At 33.5% G+C, this 27,993-nt stretch overlaps 2 protein-coding genes across 2 annotated transcripts; one reads left to right on the top strand and one right to left on the bottom strand.

Annotated features, from left to right (window-relative positions):
* Positions 1-542: 542 nt before the first annotated feature.
* On the bottom strand, positions 543-1,481 carry LOC134694175 (uncharacterized; the record flags this gene model as incomplete). Its single annotated transcript, XM_063555174.1, has 1 exon — positions 543-1,481. A coding segment is annotated over one exon (939 nt), but the record flags the coding sequence as incomplete, so codon positions are not given.
* A 24,508-nt stretch (positions 1,482-25,989) lies between these two features.
* On the top strand, positions 25,990-27,578 carry LOC134694174 (uncharacterized). Its single transcript, XM_063555173.1, has 3 exons — positions 25,990-26,152; positions 26,593-26,891; positions 27,156-27,578. The coding sequence occupies exons 1-3, from the start codon at positions 25,990-25,992 to the stop codon at positions 27,576-27,578; spliced, it is 885 nt and encodes a 294-aa protein (XP_063411243.1).
* Positions 27,579-27,993: the final 415 nt, after the last annotated feature.

Here is a 27,993-nt window from a genome sequence, read left to right as displayed (position 1 = left end):
TTGTTTTTCGGCAGTGAACCAAGATGACCATTATATCGTTCGAAGCTAAAAAGCCAAAACGAATAAACTGGCCCATAGTCTCTTATACAATCGCTCAAATGATAGTGCAAATGCATGTTCGGTGTTACTCGATCCTTGCCATACTTAGCTTCAAAGTCTTTGCAAAACTGTAGGATGCTATCCTCATATTGCCTTATATCTGCCTCTGTAACATACTTAGAAGCGATTGTATGACTTGCAAGTACGAATTTCCGCCAAATATCCAAATCTGCATTAGGTAAGACATCCTTTAGTGAAAATATGGAAAAAAAACATTTGTCCAATTCTTCCATTGCTCTGCAGTAAATCCACCGAAAGAGGAGGATATTTTTCTTGGTATAGCACCGATGTTGCTAGCAGCATTTACAGAGTCTACCCTTTCCTGTACCGTTTTCAATTCTTCTGGTAGCAAAATTTTTAATTCCAACCAAATTTTAATTAATTTCTTCGCTGTTCCCTGGTACAGATTATGCATCGGGTCTATAATTGACATCCGGATTGGATCAAAGTACTCCAGATCCCAAAGAGGAGAATATCTGAGACCGTATTTGCTTTCTAGACTGTCTTTTTCTGTTTGTGTTTTTGCTTGTCTTATGAGATGAACCAACTGTCGCTGATGAATTAAATCCCGGGGTTTTCCAATTATCAACGTCAAAACCACCATATATTTTCCTACCGATATCACCAGGAAATGTTTTCATGCATTTCGAGCATCCTAAGGTAGCGCTATGGCCCAAAAATCCACACAATTTCCTTGTTGCAGGAATATCGCAACCGACACACATCAATGCTAACTTGAAATTCTGTTTATCCTTTTTACTTTGAAAAGAATTCGACGAAAAACCGTATATCCATACACTTTTGAGTTCATCTATAAGAGGGTCAAGGAATGTTTGTAGACTTGGTTCTTTTCCCATATCCGGTATTATACCGATGAGAACGACATTTTTTAACTTAAAACGTTCGTTTCTTGGTAAATTTAAAATAACAGCGTACATAACACCTACAGAATACTGAACATGCTCATATGGTTGGAACCAGTCCAAGTTTATCATTAATCCATAATGTCTCTCGCTACACAAAAAGTTGTCTTTCTCTGTACCTTGGAATTCTTTCCAAATTCGTCCATCGTAAACATCTGCAAAAAAACCTTCTTCTTGTCGTCTTGATCTCCATTTTTCGCAGTTCTTTTCAAATTCAGGAAGGTGGACAAGACTTGAAACTGAAGATTCCAAAGACTTATAACAAAATGTTTTATAAGGATACAGCTTTCTGTACTTTTGCAGCTGAACAACTTTCAAAAGAAGTTCTCCACATACTTTTCTCCTTCCGATCTGTGGATGATTTGGGAAGCGAATATTCTGACAGGTTTTTGAGACTTGTTGACCCTCGATAATGTGCATACAGTCTTCGAAATCATATAATTTGTAACACTTCTTGCATATGACATATTAAGTAAAATTATCTTTCTTGAAACCGATATAATTTATACAGAAGCAGGAAAAGCAGCGGATATTGTTGCAATTGCAACATTTTCCGCAGACAAAGTAATGAAAAAATCGCTGAAAAATGAGAGCAAACGCTGGATTGCTACATCTGGAATAATGTGACAGGCCTGCCATGTACAAACAAAAATCAATAAGGACATTAAAAGGGAAGGCATATTTGAGCGGCTACTGTCATGATCACCGATTATAGTCTGAAATTGACGTGCATCGTCCCCTGTGTTGAAATCAGAATCAATGTCTGCGATCGTTACATTGTCCCAAATTTCTTCTTCTTCGCTGTCGGATTCATCTGAGTCGTGGTTAAGCGCCTGCAAATTGCTTTTTAATTTTGCCTTTATAATAGAAATTAATGGTCGGTCATTTTCATCAGCTGATGATGCCAAATAGGGGCTTGCGGTTTCTTGGTTGTCATCTATCGAAGTTTCCTGACTTTTCAATGTCTTACTACTACAGTGCTATATACTGTTATTATAATATTTAAGCCGATGATTTTCGAAATGCTGCTTCCCAAATATGTCATTACAACCAGGACATTCTTTCTTTCCTCGTTTCCTCTGAAATTCCAAATGAGCCGTTGACACAGGCTGGTCTCTTTTTGACATTCTCGCTGAAAAAATAAAGACAGCTTTACTTATACTATTTCTCAGTGTAAATATTAAGAAACAGAGTGATGTTATTATAAATGTACATTGGTTCTTTGTAAAATAATAAATAGGGAAATACACTTTTTATCAAAGCATTTTCAAATGATAATTGAATTCAGATGAAATCACTGCAAAATTTTTAAAGAAATGGAAAACTAAAGTCTCATATTTTCATTTATTTAAAAGTCTGTGTACCCTTCAATCGTGAATATAATGTTAGAGTACTTAAGTTGCTAAAGTATCCAGACCGACCAATGGCGACCATCCCGTTTCGTTTTGTCATAGTAAATGTTGAACTAGAGGCCTTGGTAATCCTGTTTGACCCTAAGTAAGATGGAGAAAAAACATCCAAATTTGAGCTTTAACTGATTTTCTTTTATCTCTATCACCATGGATATTAACCTATATACAAGGCCATTTGTGTCAATGTCGAGAGAAGTGGTGAGGCTTGCTAGTGTTATTTTCATGTCGTATGCTTGCTTTTGCTGTACAAAAGACAACTGATAAGTTGTGTGTTTAATGATACAACAAAGAAAACGAACTTATGTTGATTGTACTGTTACATCATTGTTCCAGGTTGGGGGAGGATTTATCCGCTAACATGTTTAACACCGTCACATTCTATATGAATGTGCCTGTCCCAAGTCAGGAGCCTGTAATTCAGTGGTGGTCGTTTGTTGATGTGTTACATATTTGTTTTTCAAATCTTTTTTTGTACAAAAATAAGGTCGTTAGTTTTCTCGTTTGAATTTAGTGCATTTGTAATGTCGGGGCTATTTATAGCTGATTAAGTGGTATAGGCTTTTCTCATTGTTGAAGGTCGCATAGTGACCCATAGCTCTAAGTTTCTGTCTCATTTGGTCTCTTGCTGAAAGTTTTCTCAATGGCAATTATATCGGATCCGTAATTTTTTTGCATGAACCCCCTGAGGGGTTCATGCTTATATATTGGCGAGTTTTGGATGTGTCTATGGGCCACTCAATATCTCTCGACCGGAAGTCAGAATAAAATACTCGGAACGTCTCGAAAGTTTTCTGTCGTTTTTACAGGTCTTAACAGGTTGTTATATTAAATTTTTGTTTGTTTGTTTGTTTTAATAGTTTAATCGTATAGCATCTACATATTTGTGCTATATGGTACGGTTTTGAAAATTGCATTCATTGTGTTGACCAACGATCCTACACCTCTTGATTCATTTACGTTATAGATCACATTTCAAAAGCACACTATCGATTTGCGTTCTCAAAAATTCCGTATAAAATGTCAATGAATCATGAGTCACAACATTTAATGTAGACCGTTTGACATTCGAATTCAACTATATGTTTAAGATATGTGTTGATGCAAATTCTTTTCCTGAGTATCAGTGAGATGCTTTCTATTTACTATTTCGTGCGCTAAGATACTACTTGCATGCAATACTATTAAATTTACTCGTGAAAGCTTATTTTCGTTTTTGTTATCTAAATTCAGGACATGACAGAAAGAGCTTCCCATGTGACTTTCAAGCACGGTCATCATTTCTATTCTGACCTTGAGTTGTTTCTTTTTTGTTTCTTTTTTGAGTCCTATTATTAACTTTGACCTTTTCGAAAAGCTACGGATTGTCTACCCAAGGAATAGATTCCTTAACTTTGTAATGTATTTAGACTTTTAACTTTTTTATTCGAGCGTCACTGCTGCTTTTTTGTATCTACTGAAGTCGTGTCTGGCGTACATCATTTTAATTCTTGTATCTTTTGATATAAAAAAGAAGATGTGGTATGATTGCCTATGAGACAACTACCCACAAAAGACCAAAATGACACAAACATAAACAACTATAGGTCACCGTACGGCCTTCAACAATGAGCAAAGCCCATACCGCATAGTCAGATATAAAAGACCCCAATAAGACAATGTAAAACCATTCATACGAGAAAACTAACGGCCTTATTTAGGTAAAAAATGTCCGAAAAACAAATACGTATAACACATAAACAAACGACAACCACTGAATTACAGGCTCCTGACTTGGGACAGGCACATAAATAAATAATGTGGCGGGGTTAAACATGTTAGCGGGGTCCCAACCCTCTCACTAACCTGGGACAGTGGTATGACAGTACAACATAAGAACGAACTATAAAAATCAGTTGAAAAAGGCTTAACTCATCAGATAGACAAAAATTACAAGTGGACGTGGCCGGGTACTTGTACATCCCGACACAAAAAGAAACAATGAACAGATCCGAGAGTACTCGCAGTTACCTGACAGCTATTTCAAAGACACTAACAACTAATACAAATATCATGCCTCTAAGAATATGTCTATATACCATTTTATATAAATTGGTTATTTTGAAAGTGTGTACAGGTATTCATAAACTTCTAAATTAAGATATTCTTCAGCAAGACTAAGTTTCTCTGTAGAATTTTTGAATTGATTTAAGTAAAATCGGGAATCTCCTTAAAATTTGAGATGTTTTATGAGACCATAATAAGTCTCTTCATAAGGGGTCCCACTCAATTGCATGCCACAGATTTCACCGCATATAACATCTACCATGAGTAAAGACAGCTTCAAATACAAGTTGTGAATATAAAGGCATGCATGTAGGAAAAAATATATGAAGATATGATAGATAAAATAAATGCATTCAGAATTCCACATTATAAAGCAAACTGAGTAGGTTTGCACAATTTGCATAAGTCATCCGGTTAGTAGAAATTATGATTTTGGGGGGAGGGGGGAGGTAAATTTTAATGCCTATATAAAGTAGGGACATGACGAAAAATCAGAAGTATTCCCCTGCTGCCTCCCATCCCCCGAATGGAAGAAAATGACCGTTCCGTTAGATTGTAGATGCGAACATTTTTGCCATACCGTAAATGTAATTATGCGATTGCATAAACATTTTTGGGATTGCATTTATATTAATGCGATCTCATATATAATTATGCTATTGCATAAATAAAATTGTGCAATTGAAAAATTAATCAGGCGATTGCATAAGACGCCATTTGTGCCATCGCATAATTATGTTTGCCATCGCATAAATATTTATGCAATCGCAGAAATGAATTATGCCATCGAATAAATAATTTATGCGATTGCATTCAAACACGATTTTGATACTAGTCCCCCGCTATACAAACTCAACATGGTCCGTAACATATAAATGCATACCTGGAAAGTACAGGAAATAAAATACTTTTTTTTATGTTTTTCTGAAAATTTGAAGACCCTTTTTCCCATAAAATCATAATGCATATTAATAAAAAAAAATATTAAACTTTTGCAAGGGCATTAAAGCCAGTCAAGGTCGTTACAAAACTGTAATTATTATAGTCTAGCATCTGCATTCCAACTGAATAAAATTAATGGGTGTAATTACTTAATCTGATAAGATTAGATAACTGGCTGTGCATTTATTTAATTAATATGTTTACTTTTGATATCTATATAAAAGAACGAGGTCCAGTTTGTTAGCCGCCCTGAGTAAAAACGACAAATCTAGGAAGTCAACTTTACAGTTATAGGAAAAACGCCAGATTTTGAGTTTCTTCAGCAAAATAGCCTGAATTAACAGCTTATTGGCAAACCATTAATCCAAACACTTGTTTATCTGTCATCACAGCAGGAAATCTTCGGATTACCACAACATCTAAGATAAGACCAGAAATAACCACATGTGTATTATGTATTGTAAAAGTACTGTTCTACATAAATAAATTGTTATCAAAATCAGCTAGTGGCAAAATCTTCTGACGTTTGAATTTTATATACACAAGGTCCCCCCTTTAATTTCCTTTTAAAGTTTTTGCAATGCAAAAAATTAAAAACAAAATATGTGTTTTTAGTATTTTATCTTTATATTTATATATTAAAATTTCTAATATGAATTTCAATAAGAAATGACTGATTTTTCTAAAAAAAAATTGTATACTGGAAGTTATCAAATCAAATGTTCTCATACAACATCCACACTTTTTTTGGAAAATATTTTCTCTAAATAATAGTGTCAATGGTTCTGAGACTGATTTTTTTTCGCGCGAAAGTTTATAATTAGTTATTGTTTTCGATGGTACCAATTCAATATTTAACACTATAATGTATGGGAAAACTTTGGATTCAGAATATTTGTTCATTCTTATCATCTGAATGATCCGATTTTTTTTAATCAAATTGTCGGCAAATTCATCCCCCCTTTTTTTAAAGACAAATGGTCGTTCCCTAACTGCTAGAAAAGCTGTTCGAAAATCTGAATTCGGTTCTAGGTAATAAAAATAAAATTGAGAATGAATGGGGAATGTGTCAAAGAGACAACAACCCGACCAAATAAAAAAAACAACAGCAGAAGGTCACCAACAGGTCTTCAATGTAGCGAGAAATTCCCGCACTAATGAACATCTAAATGAACATCTAAATGACACATAGTTTACAAGTGTGAACAAATATTTTGTACATGTAGCTAAACAAGGTGTATAGATGTGAACAGATTTAATGTGAAACTAATGTACATGACACGCCATTATTCCGACAGCGCATTAGTCCGACAGCCCATTGGTCCGACAACCCATTAGTCCGACAACCCAATAGTCCGACAACCCATTGATCCGACAGCCCAATACTCCGAGAACCCATAATTTAGACACTTATCAAGTCAAGTATCAGGGTATCATTATTAACTAATTTCTTGCCTGTCTGTTTTATTACGTTTATGTAATAACATATTTTAAGAAATAACTCCGTATATATATTACACTAGACTAAGGTATTTCCGGAATACTTTCTATATATATGTTCCAGACCGTATGAGTATTTGGACCGTACGCGTACGGTCTGGACCGTATGCGTCCTTTTTCAAAATTGGTATAGTATCTTTCTTAAAGAAAATTTATCCATGCATACACACAAGACAGATGCATTGTCGGAGTAATGGGTTTTCGGAATAGTGGGCTTTCGGAGTATTAGGCTGTCGGAATAATGGACTGTCGGAATAATAGTTGTCGGACTAATGGGACGTCACCGTGTACATTACATTAAACCAAATGTAAACATGTTTACTGTACATAGCGTTTGATGTGAACACGGTCTTAGTTTACAAGTCATCATCATTACAAATGTGTCTCTAACCAACACAAACAGTTTTAATATTTACTGTACATGCAGTTTTACAATTTGCTATTTGTTGACTGCAACTAAAGTCGCCAAAATCTAGATATAACAATCCTTCTTTGAGGAACGGATTTATATCAATTCTTATTAATTCCAAATCCCTCTGTATTTCTCATGTTTCTTTTGTATGATTGAAACTTAAAATAATAAAGTAAAAATTATGTAACAAAACTAATCCTTATCTCACATGTCTAGTGATGTCATCACCAGTTAGATTCATTTTTGGGGTTATTTTCTCTTTTTCAACGTCAGCATTTCTGTTAAACCTTCAAAGAATTTATTTAACTGACAGACATACATGTATCTTCTATACAATACGGCGCAGGATATTTGCGCTTTTTCATAAGAAATTTGAGCTTTTTCAATTAGATATTTGCGAGTTTTATAAAGGACAAATGTGCTTTTATAATATTTGCTTCTTATGACTTCCCCGTGCTATTTTAATTGGGCTTAGGTCCGGTAACTTTGGCCTTAAAATAATGAAATTTAATTTATCAATTTTCATTATTGCTTATAATTGAATAAAATTGAGATGGAAATGGTTAATGTGTCAAAGAGACAACAACCCGACCATAGAGCAGACAATGCAGCGAGAAATTATCGCACCCGGAGGCGATAGTCGTTTCCTATAGCTAAGACATTTGTGTTTAAAAGTTATTTTTTAGCACATCGACATAGTTGTATATAGCTAAACAAAATGAAAAGTATACATTATAAAGACATAAAGACAAGCATAGTAATCAGGGGTCAATTTTTCCTTCTGTCCTTTTATCTTTCTGTCCATCTGTCCCATCTTGGGTATAAGCTGTTCGGGTAAATTATTCTACAGTTTGAATTCTAGGAAGTTATCACTTTGCTGGCTGTGGATATACATATATATTGGAGGTGTCTTTGCGGTCAGGACCTGTGATATCGCGGATGTGTTCTAGTGTATACAATAAAAACAAAATGAAGTTAACGATCCCTTTAATTTCGTAATGGTAAACATTGTAACACTTGTGTTTAGGGAGCAACCATTTAACTTCAAAGGGAGGGGAGATTTTTTTTTTTGTCTAACATTTTTTTTTACATCTGCTTGATCAGAATATTTTTTTAGGAAAAAACTCGGTTAAAGTGGACCACAAAAACTGCAGCCGGTACAGTACTTAAGTGAGTATAACATGTATCTTAAAACAGCAATCGAATACCTAGTCCGAGATGACTTTGACATCTGAAGACCTTTTAAGAACTTGCTTGGGCAGTGGGACGGAAGAGCACTTTCCTTATAGAAAACAGAGAAATTGCTGGCTTAGACTTAACGCGGCATATTTATTAAAAATTAAAGCAATCATATACCATCCGATTCCTCATTCAATGATGTGGATTATGGTCGTTCTATTGCGTCCAAGGAGTCGCTGTACCTATATGTTGCCAAACAAAAGTATAGCAATGTACGGATGGATGTTATTTTTTTTATTTATTTATTTTTTTAAAATATTTTGTTATCAAATCAAAACGTTTCTGCCTTTTATGAACTGTATAGCCTGCCTTTTAATTAAGTGTCCCCTGTATGCAACGTAAATGCACCTACATGTATAGTGACAATTCTTTTTTTTTAATATAAAGGACAAGGAAGGCTAGTCCATATTTTTTCTTTCTGTTACAAGTATGTTTAAAGTATCAATAAACGAACTATATGAGTTTAATTTCAAAATAAGGAAATTGATGATGAACATATTCTTATATTCAAAGATGCAATTCTGAAGAAAATAAAGCAATGACAGAGGCGATTTTGATCTATGTGAAGGGTCAGCATCAAACTGTTGAAGAGGGTGACTGTGTTCAGGTGTAAGTACATCTATAGCTGCAGCACTTATACTTATAATATTTTGTAACAGTCGTTATAGAAGATCAAAGTTACCTATCCAATGCGTTTTATCACTTGTTTCCTAAAGTTATGATTGTATGGTGGATTGGGAATTACTTTTTTCAAACGACCCCACCCCCCCCTCCCCCCCCATCAAAAAAAAAAATCCAACCAAACACCAAAACAAACAAAACAACAAAAACAATATCAAATAAACGCGCTTAGTAAAAAGTGAAAAGAATGATTCGATCATCCCCAAATTACTCCATGAATATCAAATGGCCGTCAATTTACGACAGTATCCGATTTCTTTCTTTACCCTAAGTGATTAATTGTCATTACTACATCGCTTTTTTTCCGACGTAGTCGGTATAGTTTCGGTTTGTGTCCTTTGAACTTAAGGACGCTTAACTATAGCAACAGAATACACATGCTCTAAAATCCCTCAACTTTTAACTTTTTATATAAAAAAGAAGATGTGGTAATGCAAATGAGACAACTTTCCACTAGAGACCAAAATTACACAGATATTAACAACTATAGGTTACCGTACGGACTTAAACAATGAGCAAAGCCCATACCGCATAATCAGCTATAAAAGGCCTCGAAATGACAATGTATAACAATTCAAACGAGAAAACTAACAGCCTAATTTACGTACAGAAAATGAACGAAAAACAAAAATGTAACATATACACAATGAATCACTGGCTCCTGAAATATTGGCGGGATCCCAACCCTCCTCAGTTTGTTTATCAATGCGTAACATGTATGGACCTTTAATTCAAACTGTACTGGTGTTCGAGGCGTTATTCTGTTGTTTTTTTTATTATTTCATGTAGGCTTTGTCACTGAAGTATTAATTTTAGGTTTGATATTTTCACATAGTTCTTTTTTTCTGCAGGTGGGATTGAAACGTATTTCAATTCTGTTAAACAGAAGGAGATAATGGAGTTAACAGGGAAAAAGGAAGAACATAATAGAAAAATGGTTCTCTATGGCCGAAAACACAGGGTATGTACTAAATAAACACTTGAGACAGTTTTAGTCATCTGGATAAGGAATAAACATCGGCGATAATTATTCTTAAGATAGGAATTTCAATAAAGATTGATTAAAGACACATTGAAACTTATATAACAGTAAGGAGATGTTTGATGCTTTTGATGAGTTCAAATGAATTAAACGTAATCAATTTGTTGTAGGCAGTTTGATTAAGAGATTTGAAGGTTCATGTATCATTTCCGTATATTATGGTTAATTCATGGTTTTCATAGGTAAATATTTTTTTGTAAATGAGAAAATTACCATTTTAACAAATCGCTTACTCAGAGACGGGTCCGGATTTTTCTGAATAAAAGGAGAGCGCCTTGTTTAAAATCTGTAAAAGAGGGGGACCCATTTTACCCTAAAATCACACTGTTTAATTTAATCCGAGTTAAGTGTCCCCGATGATACGTCTATGCTATATACGAAAACAACTGTACAAGGTACCAATACTTAATAATTCGTTATTTATAGCGATTTCAATTTCGTTTGTTGATAGTGATGCAAGGGAAATAATCCAAATTATACATCAAGTGGTATTTACTTTTCACCATCTTCTGAGTTTAAAATTTAAGGTATACTGTACATATGTATCGTTTTTCAGAAATTTATCAACCGAAGAAGAACCCTAAAAGAAAGAAAAATTGATCCAAAGGAGGAGGAAAGGTTCATGAAAGCATTGGAGATTGAAAGCATGTCCTCAGAAGATTCCGATTCTGAGGACGATTCTATCTTCGTTACACGTCCTCTGTCGTGGGTGTCGACAGAGTTTAAACAGCTGATACAGCGTTTGGATAGAAAATACGATCGTATGTTAAATGCTCAGGGGAAGAGATTAAAATCCAAAAGAACAGTCGGGGAGCCTTCAGATAGACCGTGTCCCAAAAAGCCCAAGGGACTGGAGTGGATGTTTGGCTAAGGTGATATGGAGTTTTGACCATCATTCATTTCAGATACATGTACATGTACTAATAAACATTTTGACATGCATACATGGTCTTGTTTAACTTATTACGACGAATTAATTTGAACTTATGTTGCCGTCTCGTTTCATTTTATTAAATTGTGTTTATATTCAGTTTCAGCTAAACATGAAAAGAACCACGGGTCATTCTCCCTTAACGTAAAACCATTTGATATGCTTGGTGGGAAAGGGAAGCGGCGGATTGACACACACGCGCTGCACACAAACATATTTACAATTGTGTACACAATTGTTTATTTTTTGTAAAATTTTGTTCGCTTGGATCTATTCTTTCAATAATGTACATGTTTATTTTTAAATGAAATTTAGCAAGTGTATGTCATTGATTATGATGTGTTATTCATTTGTTTTGTCTTATCATTTTTGTCCACTAAAACTATTAATCAATTCACAAAATTCATTACATTTATTTTTATGGTTTTTATAAATACGCTGACTTCTCGAAAAAATGAAATCATAAATTTAATGTAAAAAATGAATATAGAAATATAATGAACACGTTTTCAGTTTGTTTAGATTTATATTTATCAAAATAAGGTTTGATCAGAATGGGATGCCAAATATGTAACACTTCTTCAAACATGTAGCCATTTGAATGTGTATAATAAAGAATATGACCACATAAAGTGTATTTACTTTATTATTTATACTTGTAAATAGCTTGTTCCGGGGCTTCTTGTGTAAATAAGAAAAATATAATTTCAGAGTTTTATATTACAAAATGTACTTCTTGAGTATCGGAACTTTGATATAGGTGTGCTGCTCGATTTTGGTGTTTATCGTTGCAATTTCGTGATTCTAATTGTTTGATGTGAAAATGTTCTCAGTGCAGTCTTTTCTAAGATTCATAGTCCAGAGTCTTCTGATTACTGATTGATCGAATTACCTTTTGCTGAGTCAAAGTGTCGGTGTCTTTTTTTAACGTTTTTTAACGTTTACAACATGTGACGCAAAATGCAACTCTTTTTTTTTCTTTTTTACCTCATTCCTGAACAAAAAACGATAAATGACATAAAAGCGTTTAGCAAGTCAAGATACACCTGAAGCTTGAAACTTTTACAGCCATATAGTACAGCAAATTTGTGCAAGAGGTTATGGCCTAAGTCTCACTTAACCATCTTTATAAAAATACAAACACTCTTGTTAATTGTGAATCTTGTAGATTTGTAAATCATCAAACTATCAACATATTTGCACACACCCCTTCCCCCTTTAAACGCTTCTAGCAATCGTAAAAAAACCAACAAACGAACAAACAAACAAACAAACAAACAAAAAAGGAAGTAAGAAGTTACTTAGAACATTTGAAACAGTTTATTGCGGGTAATAAATTGATATTAAATATTAAATTTACTGGCAATTACATATGAATAATTTTCAAATTTACGAAAATTTAACAATATTTAATTTAGTATATAATAAGTTTATTTTCATTATTGCATTTGTAAACTTGAAATTTTATTCACAGTAAATGGTTTAAATCAGAAAAATAAAGACATTTGTTCTGCTTTAAATTTCTAATTTTATTAAATTTACTTAAATTTTCCCTAATTTAAATTTCTCATTTAAATAGGTTTACTGCAATTTAAAAGAAAATAAATTTTAGATTTATACAACTTTAAAAATATATGTAAATTGGGTTTATTCTTAAAAGTTTATTGGTTATATTAAACTTAAAGTAAATACGGTGTAAATAAGATATTTTCAAATAGATTATACTAATGATATATTTTAAATATATATTAGCTTTTATATGGATATAATTTTCTAATAAATGCATCATTTCATGCAGTGCCTTAATCCTAGAAAACAATTTATACCTGGCAAATATTGCATGTAAAATACTGAGATGTGACTATGGGTTTCCTATAAACATAGAAAACAATTTATACCAGGCAAATATTGTATATAAAATACTGGGATGTGACTATGTGCCTCCTATAATCCTAGAAAACAATTTATACCAGGCAAATACTGCATGTAAAATACTGAGATGTGACTATTGGTCTCCTATAAACCTAAAAAACAATATATCTCAAATATTGCATGTAAAATACTGAGATGTGACTGTGGGTCTCCTATGAACCTAGAAAACAGTTTATACCTCGAAAATATTGCATATTTAATACTGAGATGTGACTATGGGTCTCCAATAATCCTAGAAAACAATTTATACCGGGCAAATATTGCATGTAAAATACTGAGATGTGACTATGGGTTTCCTATAAACCTAGAAAACAATTTATACCGGGCAAATACTGCATGTAAAATACTAAGATGTGACTACAGGTCTCCTTTAAACACAGAAAACAATTTATAACAGGCATCTATTGCATGTTAACTACTGAGATGTGACTATGGGTCTCCTTTAAACCTAGAAAACAATTTATACCACGCAAATATTGCATGTAAAATACTGAGATGTGACTATGGGTCTCCTATAGACCTAGAAAACAACTTATTTCGGACAAATACTGCATATTAAATTCCCAGATGTGACTATGGGTATCCTTTAGACCTAGAAAACAATTTATACTGGGCAATTGCAAATATTGCATGTAAAACTTTGAGGTGTGACTATGGGTCTCCTTTAAACCTAGAAAACAATTAATACCGGGCAAATATATACTGCATGTAAAATCCTGAGATGTGAATATGGGTATCTTTTAAACCTAGAAAACAATTTATATCGAGCAAATATTGTATGTAAAATATTGAGGTGTGACTATGGGTCTCCTTTAAACCTAGAAAACAATGTAATCCGGGCAAATATTGGATGTTCAATACTGAGATGTGACTATTGGTCTCCTATAAGCCTAGAAAACAATGTATACCAATATACAGGGTAAATATTGCATATAAAATACTGAGATGTGACTATGGTTCACCTTTAAACATAGAAAACAGTTTATACCGGGCAAATATAGCATGTAAAATACTGAGATGTGAATATGGGTCTCCTTTATTCCTAGAAAACAATTTATACCAGGCAAATATTGCATGTAAAATTCTGAGATGTGACTATGGGTCTTCTTTTAACCTGGAAAACAATTTATACCGGGCAAATATTGCCTGTAAATAAACTCATCATAGATACCAGGACTAAATCTTATATATACGCCAGACGCGCGTTTCATCTACAAAAGGCTCATCAGTGACGCTCGAATCCAAAAAAGTTAAAAAGACCAAAAAAGTACGAAGTTAAAGAGCATTGAGGACCAAAATTCCTAAAAGTTTTGCCAAATACAGCTAAGGTAATCTATGCCTGAGGTTGAAAAGCCTTAGTTTTTCCAAAAAATCAAAATTTTGTAAACAGTTGATTTATAAATATAACAATATCAATGATAATTCATGTCAGCACAAACAGTGCTGACTACTGGGCTTGTGATACCCTCGGGGAAATAAATCTCTAACAGCAGTGGCATCGACACAATGGTTGTAAATAAATACTGAGATGTGACTATGGGTATCCTTTAAATCTAGAAAACAATTTATACCTGGCAAATATTGCATGTAAAATACTGATGTGACTATAGGTCTCCTATAAATCTAGAAAACAATTTATACCTCGCAAATATTGCATGTATTATACTGAGATGTGACTATGGGTCTCCTATAAACAAAGAAAACAATTTATACCTCGCAAATATTGCATGTATTATACTGAGATGTGACTATGGGTCTCCTATAAACATAGAAAACAATTTATACCTCACAAATATTGCATGTATTATACTGAGATGTGACTATGGGTCTCCTATAAACATAGAAAACAATTTATACCTCGCAAATATTCCATGTAAAATAATGATATGTGACTATGGGTCTCCTATAAACCTAGAAAACAGATTATACCAGGCAAATATTCCATGTAAAATAATGATATGTGACTATGGGTCTCCTATACACCTAGAAAACAGATTATACCAGGCAAATATTCCATGTAAAATAATGATATGTGACTATGGGTCTCCTATTATCCTAGAAAACAATTAATACCGGGCAAATATTGCATGTAAAATACTGAGATGTGACTATGGGTCTCCTATACACCTAGAAAACAATTTATACCTGGACAATATTGCACATAAAAAACTGAGATGTGACTATGGGTCCCCTATAAACCTAGAAAACAGATTATACTAGGCAAATATTCCATGTAAAATAATGATATGTGACTATGGGTCTCCTATTATCCTAGAAAACAATTAATACCGGGCAAATATTGCATGTAAAATCCTGAGATGTGACTATGGGTCTCCTATAAACCTAGAAAACAATTTATACCTGGAAAATATTGCACATAAAATACTGAGATGTGACTATGGGTCTCCTATAATCCTAGAAAACAATTAATACCCGGCAAATATTGCATGGAAAATACTGAAATGTGACTATAGGTCTCTTTTAAACCTAGAAAACAATTTCTACCGGGTAAATATTTAATGTAAAATACTGAGATGTGACTATGGGTCTCCTTTAAACCTAAAAAACAATTTATACCTGGCAAATATTGCATGTAAAATACTAAGATGTGTTTATGGGTCTCCTATAATCCTAGAAAACAATTAATACCCGGCAAATATTGCATGGAAAATACTGAAATGTTACTATGGGTCTCTTTTAAACCTAGAAAACAATTTACACCGGGTAAATATTGCATGTAAAATACTGAGATGTGACTATGGGTCTCCTTTAAACCTAGAAAACAATTTATACCTGGAACATATTGCATGTAAAATACTGAGATGTGACTATCAGTCTATTCAAATCAACCTACAAAACAATTCATACTAGGAAATATTGTATGTATTGTACTGAGATGTGACTATCAGTAAATTGTAAACCTAGAAAACAATTTATACTAGGGATATATTACATGTAAAATACTTTGATGTGTCTGTCAGTTCATTATAAACATAGAAAACAATGTATACTTGGCGTATATTGCATGTAATGAATATCTTTTTTCAGAGATGGGTTCAAACTTACAGTCACATAACATAATCAATGGCTCAGTAATTTCTAACAATGGAGTTGAATGCAAAATAAAACACGAAAATATAAATACTTGCAACAAAAGAAATCCTCCACCTTGAGCCATTTGCTGTCGGTGATGGATATTAATGCCAGGTATACCAGGTATGTCTATTGTATCATGAACAAAACAATCAACTTGTATTGTCTTCTCAGTTCTTGTCTTTAGTTGTCTTTCCTTTGATTTTAAGATAAGAAGATACCTGATCTAAATTCAAAAAAATTAATGAAATATTTTGGATATAATTGTTAATACACTGTACTGTATGCTAAATCTATTGTAGATTATTGTTTAAAACCTCCTGCCATGATATAATCTTGTACTTTATCAAAGTTATTAAACACCCAACAAAGTTTTAGGGTGAATATAGAAATCACCCCGTCTGTCCATAAAAAAGAAAACACCAAATTGACCTATCAAATAAATGTAATTATCTGCCCAGTAGTATAATGAATTATAACTGGTAAAATATTTTTAAACCAAAAAAAGGTATGTTTTGCATCATACCCAAACAGGAAGATCAGAAAAAGGCACCATTCCAATTTGAGTTTATTATATCATTGGAAAAGTCAGCCATCTGGTAGAAATATGATCAGAACAGTTCAAAATTATATTTTGTTTCATTTAAAATGAATGTTTATTTCAATAATTGAACCAGATTTTGTGAATTTTACATGAAAGCAATTCTTTTTTTAGGTTGATCAAGACTTCTTAGTGACATACTAGTGTCAAAGAGTAAAGGGCAAGAACAATTTTAAAGAACAGAGAAGACTTGTTTTATTTTACTTAGTTTTGAGTTTTTGTTTATGTTTTACCACTATGATAGCTATAGAGTAATGTAACTATATGTGACTATGGGTCTCCTATTATCCTAGAAAACAATTAATACCGGGCAAATATTGCATGTAAAATCCTGAGATGTGACTATGGGTCTCCTATAAACCTAGAAAACAATTTATACCTGGAAAATATTGCACATAAAATACTGAGATGTGACTATGGGTCTCCTATAATCCTAGAAAACAATTAACATGATTAATACCCGGCAAATATTGCATGGAAAATACTGAAATGTGACTATAGGTCTCTTTTAAACCTAGAAAACAATTTCTACCGGGTAAATATTTAATGTAAAATACTGAGATGTGACTATGGGTCTCCTTTAAACCTAAAAAACAATTTATACCTGGCAAATATTGCATGTAAAATACTAAGATGTGTTTATGGGTCTCCTATAATCCTAGAAAACAATTAATACCCGGCAAATATTGCATGGAAAATACTGAAATGTTACTATGGGTCTCTTTTAAACCTAGAAAACAATTTACACCGGGTAAATATTGCATGTAAAATACTGAGATGTGACTATGGGTCTCCTTTAAACCTAGAAAACAATTTATACCTGGAACATATTGCATGTAAAATACTGAGATGTGACTATCAGTCTATTCAAATCAACCTACAAAACAATTCATACTAGGAAATATTGTATGTATTGTACTGAGATGTGACTATCAGTAAATTGTAAACCTAGAAAACAATTTATACTAGGGATATATTACATGTAAAATACTTTGATGTGTCTGTCAGTTCATTATAAACATAGTAAACAATGTATACTTGGCGTATATTGCATGTAATGAATATCTTTTTTCAGAGATGGGTTCAAACTTACAGTCACATAACATAATCAATGGCTCAGTAATTTCTAACAATGGAGTTGAATGCAAAATAAAACACGAAAATATAAATACTTGCAACAAAAGAAATCCTCCACCTTGAGCCATTTGCTGTCGGTGATGGATATTAATGCCAGGTATACCAGGTATGTCTATTGTATCATGAACAAAACAATCAACTTGTATTGTCTTCTCAGTTCTTGTCTTTAGTTGTGTTTCCTTTGATTTTAAGATAAGAAGATACCTGATCTAAATTTAAAAAAATTAATGAAATATTTTGGATATAATTGTTAATACACTGTACTGTATGCTTAATCTATTGTAGATTATTGTTTAAAACCTCCTGCCATGATATAATCTTGTACTTTATCAAAGTTATTAAACACCCAACAAAGTTTTAGGGTGAATATAGAAATCACCCCGTCTGTCCATAAAAAAGAAAACACCAAATTGACCTATCAAATAAATGTAATTATCTGCCCAGTAGTATAATGAATTATAACTGGTAAAATATTTTTAAACCAAAAAAAGGTATGTTTTGCATCATACCCAAACAGGAAGATCAGAAAAAGGCACCATTCCAATTTGAGTTTATTATATCATTGGAAAAGTCAGCCATCTGGTAGAAATATGATCAGAACAGTTCAAAATTATATTTTGTTTCATTTAAAATGAATGTTTATTTCAATAATTGAACCAGATTTTGTGAATTTTACATGAAAGCAATTCTTTTTTTAGGTTGATCAAGACTTCTTAGTGACATACTAGTGTCAAAGAGTGAAGGGCAAGAACAATTTTAAAGAACAGAGAAGACTTGTTTTATTTTACTTAGTTTTGAGTTTTTGTTTATGTTTTACCACTATGATAGCTATAGAGTAATGTAAAATTCTGGAAATGTATTTTCTGATATATCTGTTTTGTAATTACTCCTTTTCAGATATGTTATACCTGTTCCAACTTGAGTACCAAGGACAACTATTTGAAGTTTTTAGTACGGTTACTTTCTTTGTTTTTTTATTACATAAGATTAAGATGTCATACTTGAATACCTTGCAGATGTGTTTTTTACTTCTTGATATGTGTAGTATGAATTCCTCCCCCAATTATATTAAGTTTTGAAAAAAAATACCATAAGGACTGTCTACCATGGATGCCTCTATAAATAAAGATAATATTGGCATACATTATACAAAAAATTATGAAGACTCCATACAAAAAAACAACATTGGAAAGTGTCACATCAGTGATTCTTTTTGTATAATTCAGGTTAGTTCTAAATCTCATTTTTTATTTGGGATTTTCTTTATTGCATAGAGAATGCATCTATCATGTCTATCATCTAGTTTAATATACCTCACAATGTGATTTCTAAATGTTGTAAATACAGAAAACATACACAATTGTCCAGTCAAACTAAGGTTTAAGGTGGTACCTAACACTACAAGGAGATAACTCTGTATAATAAGCTAAACGTTTAAATTACGTTGTGTTGTTAAGGGAATATTAAGCTTCTCATTGATCAAAATTAGTGTTTGTCAAACTGCTCAATAACCAGTGTAATTTTTCTGATAAATTGTTTGGTTCAAATTTTTTAAATTTTTATATTATTGTCATAGGGTCAAAGTAAATACGTTGTCAAAATTTTATGAAAATTAAACGAGCCAAATTAATTTTAGTGAAAGTGTTGGGTACCACCTTAACCTCAAACTAATTGCAATAGAAAATGTGTTAGTTCTAATCTATAGCATTACGCCCCAGATATACACAGAAAAAAGTCCCATAAAATCTAACTTGAGGAAAACTCAAAATCAGCAATTTTAATTTCCTATGGAAATTAACATTGGAAAGGGAAGTTTTAATTTCCTATGGAAATTAACATTGGAAAGGGAAGATAGTTATAAGATAGTATTTGACTATATTATATCATCATCCGCTCATGAAATGTACAATAGTTATCAAAGGTACCAGGATTATAATTTAGTACGCCAGACGCGCCTTTCCATTTGACCAAAACCGAAGTGTTATAGGTATTTCTATTTCTTTTGCACATTTTTCACTAAAGAAATTGCAAGTTTGAGGCTTTGTGACAATTTTGAAAAGATAATGTAAGGTATATTTTTTCAGCATCTACTTTGTTTAAAAAAAACTTTAAACCACAAAAAGAAGAATCTATGCTTAATTATTTTTATTAAATTTGAGATTCTTTACCTTGACATGTTGAACAATTTAATAAATGGTCAACTAATGAATTACAAAATCTAGGTTGAAGCTTGATAAAAGATATGAAAACACATTAAGAGTTGTTTGTTATACTCTAAAGTCGGCTAAAATATCAATAATCAATACCTTCTGCCGAATAGAGGCGGTTAAGTTATAATTTTGTATCAATCTTTATTGATATTCTGCCTTTTTTGCAGAGTTATCTTCCATTGCAATGCAAATCTCCATAGGCATTATAAAATCGTTATATTTTTATAGTCTTCCTCAAGTTATATTTTGTTGGACTTTTTTATGTGTATATTTGGGGTATAATGCTTCAGATTAAAACTTAAAAGTCTTCTGTTGCAATTACTTTAAGGTTAGGGTCAAATTTCTGCTAGATCGACTGGACTCTAATGTTTGATATGCTTATACTTCATTATTGCAAACAATTTTAATTAAATTTATGATGAATATATTTAATATTTAATATTTGATGCTTGTTGGTTGTTGACGTTATGTGTTGAAAAACAGAAAGAAGTCAAAGGATTCAGAGTTACAAGACAGAAAGTCAATAAGTCACTATTAATTAATCAACAATTATCAAATGTATAAAAACAATGCATTAAATATTGTCTCTTTCTAAAATAAATTGCTTGTGCATTAATAATTTTTAAAAATGGTAAATTTGTTAATTATTTTGTGCGGTCTATAATATATATAAATCTGCATATTGAATTAGTCTTTTTATTTAAAAAAAAAAACAACCTCAAAACCACTTGTGACCTCTTGCTCTATATTTTACGGTAGTTTGATTACCTTTTTGTCTATTTTGTTTTATACCATAATATAATGTATGATAAATATAAATTGTGCTTTATGCATGTCACTGATGTATAGATAATTTTCTTTAAATGTTGTATAAACTTTATTCAGGTATTTATGATACTGTATTCATTTACCTATATACTTATTTAGAAGAAAAAAAAGTTTTATAATACAGAACAAAATTAATTAAACATGTTTTGATTGATTTTATTTTATCCAAAATGCATATCAGAAGGAAACCTGTTCCAATAATAGATATGGCGTTTAAATGTAATTTACACCATATAGAACATAAAACAGCAAAAGATAGAAAACGAAAGAGAAAATTGCTTCAACACGGTTGTACTGTCATATTCAAAGTCACATGCCCTGTTTACAGAAGAAATTGAGTGCAATATAAACCCTGAATTGGACTTAATATTGTAGCTAAGCATGTGTGCATTTCTTTATTAAGTGATGACTTTACTTTTTGAACCAAGTAAAACTAGATCAGACAGGATACAATCTGTGTGAATTATATGGGTTTCTGAAAAATCGTCTATTTGTATACATGTGATGTCTGTGGTTCTAAGATTTTCTCAGTATCATGTTCCTAGATCTAGTCTGAATGTATTTTCAAATATTCAAACATACGGCGTTTATGCTGTTTGTGTGGGTCTTATGTAATATTTAATAGTTTTGAATTATGATACATGACAATACACTTTATCATGTTACAGGATAATTTTTCTTAAAACACCTTTCATCACAGTTCTTGTCTATTTATATAAAGCTTTATCTTTCGAAAAATAGAAGACCTGGATGCTGCAGATACCATATGTAACTAAAGTTCCATCAAGTTAATAAATTGGAAGTATTTTAAGTTAATGAAATATATTAAATGCATGCCAATTTGATAAAATTCATTATTTTGCAGTTGTCAATATACGCATGTGCAAACACATTGTATTGGATTTAGAGCATGGGTTTATTTACAAAGCGAAAGAAGTACGTCATAATAGAAACTGACAGGATTTATCTGAAATGTGAATTGTCTGTAAAACTTGAACTGAAACCTTAATCTATAAGACTCATAAAATCAATGGTCATCAGTAAAGTAGTTGAGACATTTCAGCCTGTTCACTCTTATGTGTTTTTAGAAGTCAATATGAGTTTTTTGCCTATGAAATGTACTTTTACTGAATGTATACAAGCAGATATATAAAGCCATTAGTTAAATATAGATAATGAAAGATGTCAGGCAAATGCACATGAGACAATTAGTAAAGTAGAGATAATAAAAGATATAATGCACGAACACGAGACAATGAGCTAAAACTATAGATGATACAATATGAATTAAGGCAAATTGAAATAATTTACCCATGGCAAACCCTGGTATGCATTGTCTGAGGTTCTAATATATATTCTGTAAGTATTGTCTGTGGTTCCTAAATACAGTCTAAGTAATGTCTGTGTTTCCTAGATACAGTCTGTAATTATTGTCTTTGTTTCCTAGATACAGTCTGTAATTATTGTCTGTAATTCTTAGATACAGTCTGCAAGTTTTGCCTGTGGTTCCTAGATACAATCCGAAAGTATTGTCTGTGGTTCCTATATACAGTCTGTAAGTATTGTCTGGTTCCTAGATACAGTCTGTAAGTATTTTCTGTTGTTCCTACACACAGTTTGTAAGTATTGTCTGTGGTTCCTAGATACAGTCTGTAAGTATTGTCTATGATTCCTAGATACAGTATGTTAGTAGTGTATGTTGTTCCTAGATACAGTCTGTAAGGAATGCCTGAGGTTCCTATATACAGTCTGTAAGTATTGGTTGGGGTTTCTAGATACAGTCTGTAAAGTATTGTCTGTGGTTCCTAGATACTGCAGTCTGTAAGTATTGTCTATTGTTCCTCGATACAGTCTGTAAGAATTGACTGTGGTTCCTAGATACAGTCTGTAAGTATTGTCAGTGGTTCCTAGATAAAGTCTGTAAGGAATGCCTGAGAGTCCTAGATACAGTATGTAAATATTGTCTGTGGTACCTAGATACAGTCTGTAAGTATTGTCTTTGGTTCCTAGATACAGTCTGTAAGTATTGCCTGTGGTTCCTAGATGAAGTCTGTAAGGAATGCCTGAGGTTCCTAGATACAGTCTGTAAGTATTGTATTTGGTTCCCAGATACAGTCTGTAAGAATTGTCTGTGGTTCTTATATACAGCATGTAAGCATTGTATGCGGTTCTTAGCTACAGTCAGTAACAATTGTATGTGGTTCCTAGATACAGTTTGTAAGTATTGTCTGTTGTTCCTAGATACAGTCTGTAAGTAATGCCTGATGTTCCTAGATTCAGTCTGTAAGTATTGTCTGTGGTTACTAGATACATTCTGTAAGTATTGTATGTGGTTCTTATATACAGCCTGTAAGTATTGTACTGGTTCTTATATACAGTCTGCAAGTATTGTCTGTGGTTCCTAGATACAGTCTGTAAGTATTGTTGTGTAATATAGTATAATGGACGTGACATTACTATATAGACAGTACGATAGTTAGATATACCGCGTAGTCCGGTTCCCGGGATGATCCATTAATAACTACCTTACTCAGGATAAGATCACGGATAGTTACCAGGTAACGAGAGTTGGCGTATTGGCGGGAATATAGCGCAAGAGATATTGCCACAGCAGAGCTTTAGTAGAAGATGTTCGGTGAGTTAGTACAATAAGGAGCATTGCATTGTATCGGAAATCACATCACTGGCGCTTGGCGAGCAGGGTTTCCTGCGGAAAAAGAAGAATTTTGAAGCGAGACACAGAAGTGAGTACGTCACGTGTAATTGCGGAGTTCGTATTGCTACATGTAGTATATTATGAAGTGTTTGCACACGGATATACAATAAGCATAAAAACTTGCGTTAATTTCAGTGTTTACAAATTTTTATGGAGTAATTGTTTCACGTTTGTATTAAATTGGTAACGTTGCCCAGAAAGTAGCGAAGTTGACCGGCGAAGGTTAATATTGGGCAAATTAGCAATTTTCCGAAAAATAGCCGTTTTTTTTGTGGTTAGCCACATAGCACATACACATTGCTTTTTTTCTGGTTCAGCCACCAGTGATTTAATTAAACTGTATTGTGTTAATATAACATCATGACAACATTAGTTTTTCAGCAGCAATGTATTAAAATCAACAGCTGTTCATATGAAGAATTAAGATTATTGCCTGGTGTTGGAAATGTCATAGCTGACAAGATTATGTCTATGAAAGAGACACTTGGAAGTATTCAGCCTGATCATCTTATGGAAATACCAAGACTGAAAATTACTGAAGCGTTGATGGAGTTGATAGATTTTTCACCGGTTACCCAGCAACCAGAATACTAGACGCAGCCACAATTCAGTTATGAGTTACAGGATTATGTTGACATAGGTGAGGTGAAAACAACTGCATTTCATTCAGGACATGCTAAACAAGATGCAGAAACTCATGACTTTTCAGATTCAGACACACCTTCTGATGAATATTTGCTTAAACCTGAGCGTGAGGAAGTCAAGCGTGATTTATCACGTCCCAGTTCAGCCATGAGCTACATTTTAGATTATACAATGCAGCATGGAGACCATCGGTACTCATCAAAAATCTCAAGACCTGATGAAAAGAAGTCGTTACTTCACACTGAGAGTGACGATCAAGATAAAGTTCAAGATTTAGCTAGTGATCGACAATCTAAGCAAGAAAACATCCATAGAACAGATGAATTAGGGTACACGAAAGCAAGCATTAAATTAAATGCTGAGGAAAACATTGACAATCGTGATTATTCACGTCACCAAGCTACCCAGCATCATAATCCACAGTTGGGATGGCAGCAAGATCCCAATGAAAATATTGAAAACCGTGATTATTCACGTAACCATAATCCAAATTAGCAGACATCACAGATGGGATGGCAGCAAGGTCCCAATGAAAACATTTAAAAACGTGATTATTCACGAGACAATTATCCACAACAGCAAACATCACAAGTGGGATGACAGCAAGGACCCAATGAACACAAACCTAGAGCAGAAAGGCCTGTTCCAGTCCCAAGACGTCATCAAAGGTTAGATTCACATACACCTTCAACTATAATCAGACGTAGGATACCTTCACCTGAAATTCAACACAGAAGACGTATACCTTCACCAGAAATCAGACGCAGAATACCTTTACCTGAAATTCAACGCAGAATGCCGTCACCAGAGATATTCAGGGAACCAGAATACTCCTTGAGAACACCAAACCCAGCATATATTTCAACAATGAACAGAAATATGTAAACACCTAGACCATTTGTAAGTTATCATGAGTCACCGCAATTAATGCTTCCAGCAAAACCAAAATCAAAGAACCTAGAAATACCAAAAGGACTGAAGTATGATGGTTCATTAAGCTGGAAAACTTTTTACACCAAATTTCAGAGGTATGCTGACCGTTTATCGTGGACTACCACGGAACGAAAGGACCAATTGTGTTGGTGTTTACATGGCAAAGCAGGTGATTGCTATGCAAATTTAATCGACAGGGACCAGGGTGTGGATTATTTTGATGTAATTCACAAAATTGAGAAAATTTTTAACTTGCAAGACTTGCCTGAGACGTTGCAAGTGCAGTTCATGAGTGCACGTCAAAATGCAAATGAGAAATTGGAGGATTGGGCAGATCAAGTTCTCTCGTTTGCCTGTAAAGCATTTAGAGATCTTCCCGACAATTACATGTACACACAAGATATCTGGAAAATATGCCAGGGATGCTCAGTTAAAGAAGCTGGTCAACATGGAGCCGCAGCCAGACCAACATCTGTTGAAGCAGCAATCGACCGGTAAAGTGGTTTCAACATAACCACACAGCTATATTTGGTAAACCAACCGGTAGACGTGACCCACAACCAAGTCAAGATGAAGTAATGATTATGAAAGCAATTTAGCTGTTCATGCTATTGGTAAGACGGACACAAAGTCAGAACTGTCTAAACAAATTGAAACATTGCTAGAGAAAATGACAGCGATGGAAGCATTTCATAAACAGGAAATAGGAGACCTTAAGCAGCTGGTTCAAAAACAACAGCAGGCAAAACAGTTTCCTGCTCAAAATGAAGTCCAGTCAACAGCCCAACCATTTAGCCAGCAAACCAGCAAGCAAGGTTATCGCCAACAATGGCGTAACAAAGATAATATGCAAGATAATTAGCGTCAATCACCGTATAGAGGGCGCTGGCGACCTATACCACCTGAGAAATTAGCAAATATGGCTTGCTATTTCTGTCATCAGTTTGGACACATACAACGGGACTGTCCTGAATTACAGTCGCCGACAGCAAATAATTATACAGATCCTTTAAACCAGAAAGAGTCGGGCTAAAGGGCGGAACCCTGACTCAGTCCAAACCTAACCGCCTAACACTAAACACTATTTCAAACGATATTAACAAGACACCTGTTTCGGGGGTTACCCCGTTAAAAACATGTGACAATTCAACATCTACAGATACTTTGTCTAATTCACCATTGCTCAAAACGCAGCCAGATAATGATTTACAGCAAGTAATTGACCTACAGATGCAAGATCCTGTACACTTATGACGAACTTTTTGCCAGTTAGGTTCAGCATCTATGCTTCGATTCACATTAAAGGTACAGGGACAGTCAGTAATTTCGGTAGTAGATACCGCAGCGGAAGTGACAATAATTTCTGACAAAGATTTCGAATCTTTCATTAAGAAACCACCCATCAAAAGAAAAACAACAATGCAGGCAGCAGAGCGTGGTATGCACATGGATGCATTTGTAGTGGGACCAGTCGAAATGAAAATTGGTGAAAGAACATATAGGACAGATATTTATGTTGCGCCAATTACTAATGACATCCTATTAGGACTTGACTTTCTAGTTAGAGCAAAAGTAATTCTAGATTGCAGAAAATTAGTATTTTTCATCAATGGAGATGGTCGACTGGTACTGCCTGTGAACAAAATAGCAAGAGTTGCTAAAATTACCGTTCCACATAGAACAGTCATACCTCCAAATTCAGTTGTACAATTAGAGCAGATTTGTCGTCAGAGTTAACAGATTTTATAATTGAACCTAATAAAGAGATAGATTTGTTATTACAACGCTAGTGTTTTGCCATGTATCAGTTGTTTACTGAATGTAATACATAACAAGATAGTTTTACAAAAGGGAACTCTTCTAGGCGAAGCAATTGAAGCAGATGTAGTTGAAACGGGGCCAGCCCCGTCAGTAGCAACAACTGGAATAGCCAGATATAACAATACACTACCGGAACAGTTACAGATCATATTGGATAAATCCAGTGAACTCACTAAAGACCAACAGTCCAAAGTTGCGAATTTACTTCATGAATTTGTTGATGTTTTCGCACTAGACGATTTTGACTTGGGAACATTTAGCCACATTCAACAGGAGATTGATACAGGTGATGCGCGCTCTATCAAACAACGAATAAGACGAACACCCATGTGCTTTGCACAAGAAGAAGAAAGCCATTTAAACAAATTGTTAGATGCAGGTATAATAGAACCATCTATATCAGAATGGGCATCTGCGCCAGTACTTGTACAAGCGTGATGGCGCCGTGCGCTGGTGTATATATTACCGGAAATTAAATTCCGTGACGAAAAAAGATGTCTACCCACTTCCTCTGATAGACGAATGTTTGGACACTTTGGCAGAAAATGAATGGTTTTCAAAATTGGACGCAAATAGTGCGTATTATCAGATAAAGGTGAAGGACTCAGACAAAGAAAAGTCCGCCTTCATCACTAAATACGGATTATTCCACTTTGGTCGAATGAGTTTTTGGCCTTTGCAATGCCCCAGGGACATATTCAAGAGTAATGAATCTCGTTCTTCGAGGATTAACATGGAATGTTGTACTTGCCTTCCTAGACGATATTCTAATTATGGGAAAGACACTTGAGGACCATTTACAGAATTTAACATCAGTTTTTAAATATTTCAGAGAGTATGGGCTGAAATTAAA

The sequence above is a fragment of the Mytilus trossulus genome, chromosome 13 (assembly GCF_036588685.1).
Source record: "Mytilus trossulus isolate FHL-02 chromosome 13, PNRI_Mtr1.1.1.hap1, whole genome shotgun sequence".
Taxonomy (NCBI): Eukaryota; Metazoa; Mollusca; class Bivalvia; order Mytilida; family Mytilidae; genus Mytilus; species Mytilus trossulus.
The sequence above is the reverse complement of the archived record's forward strand: the minus strand, read 5'-3'. Positions and strand labels throughout refer to the sequence as shown.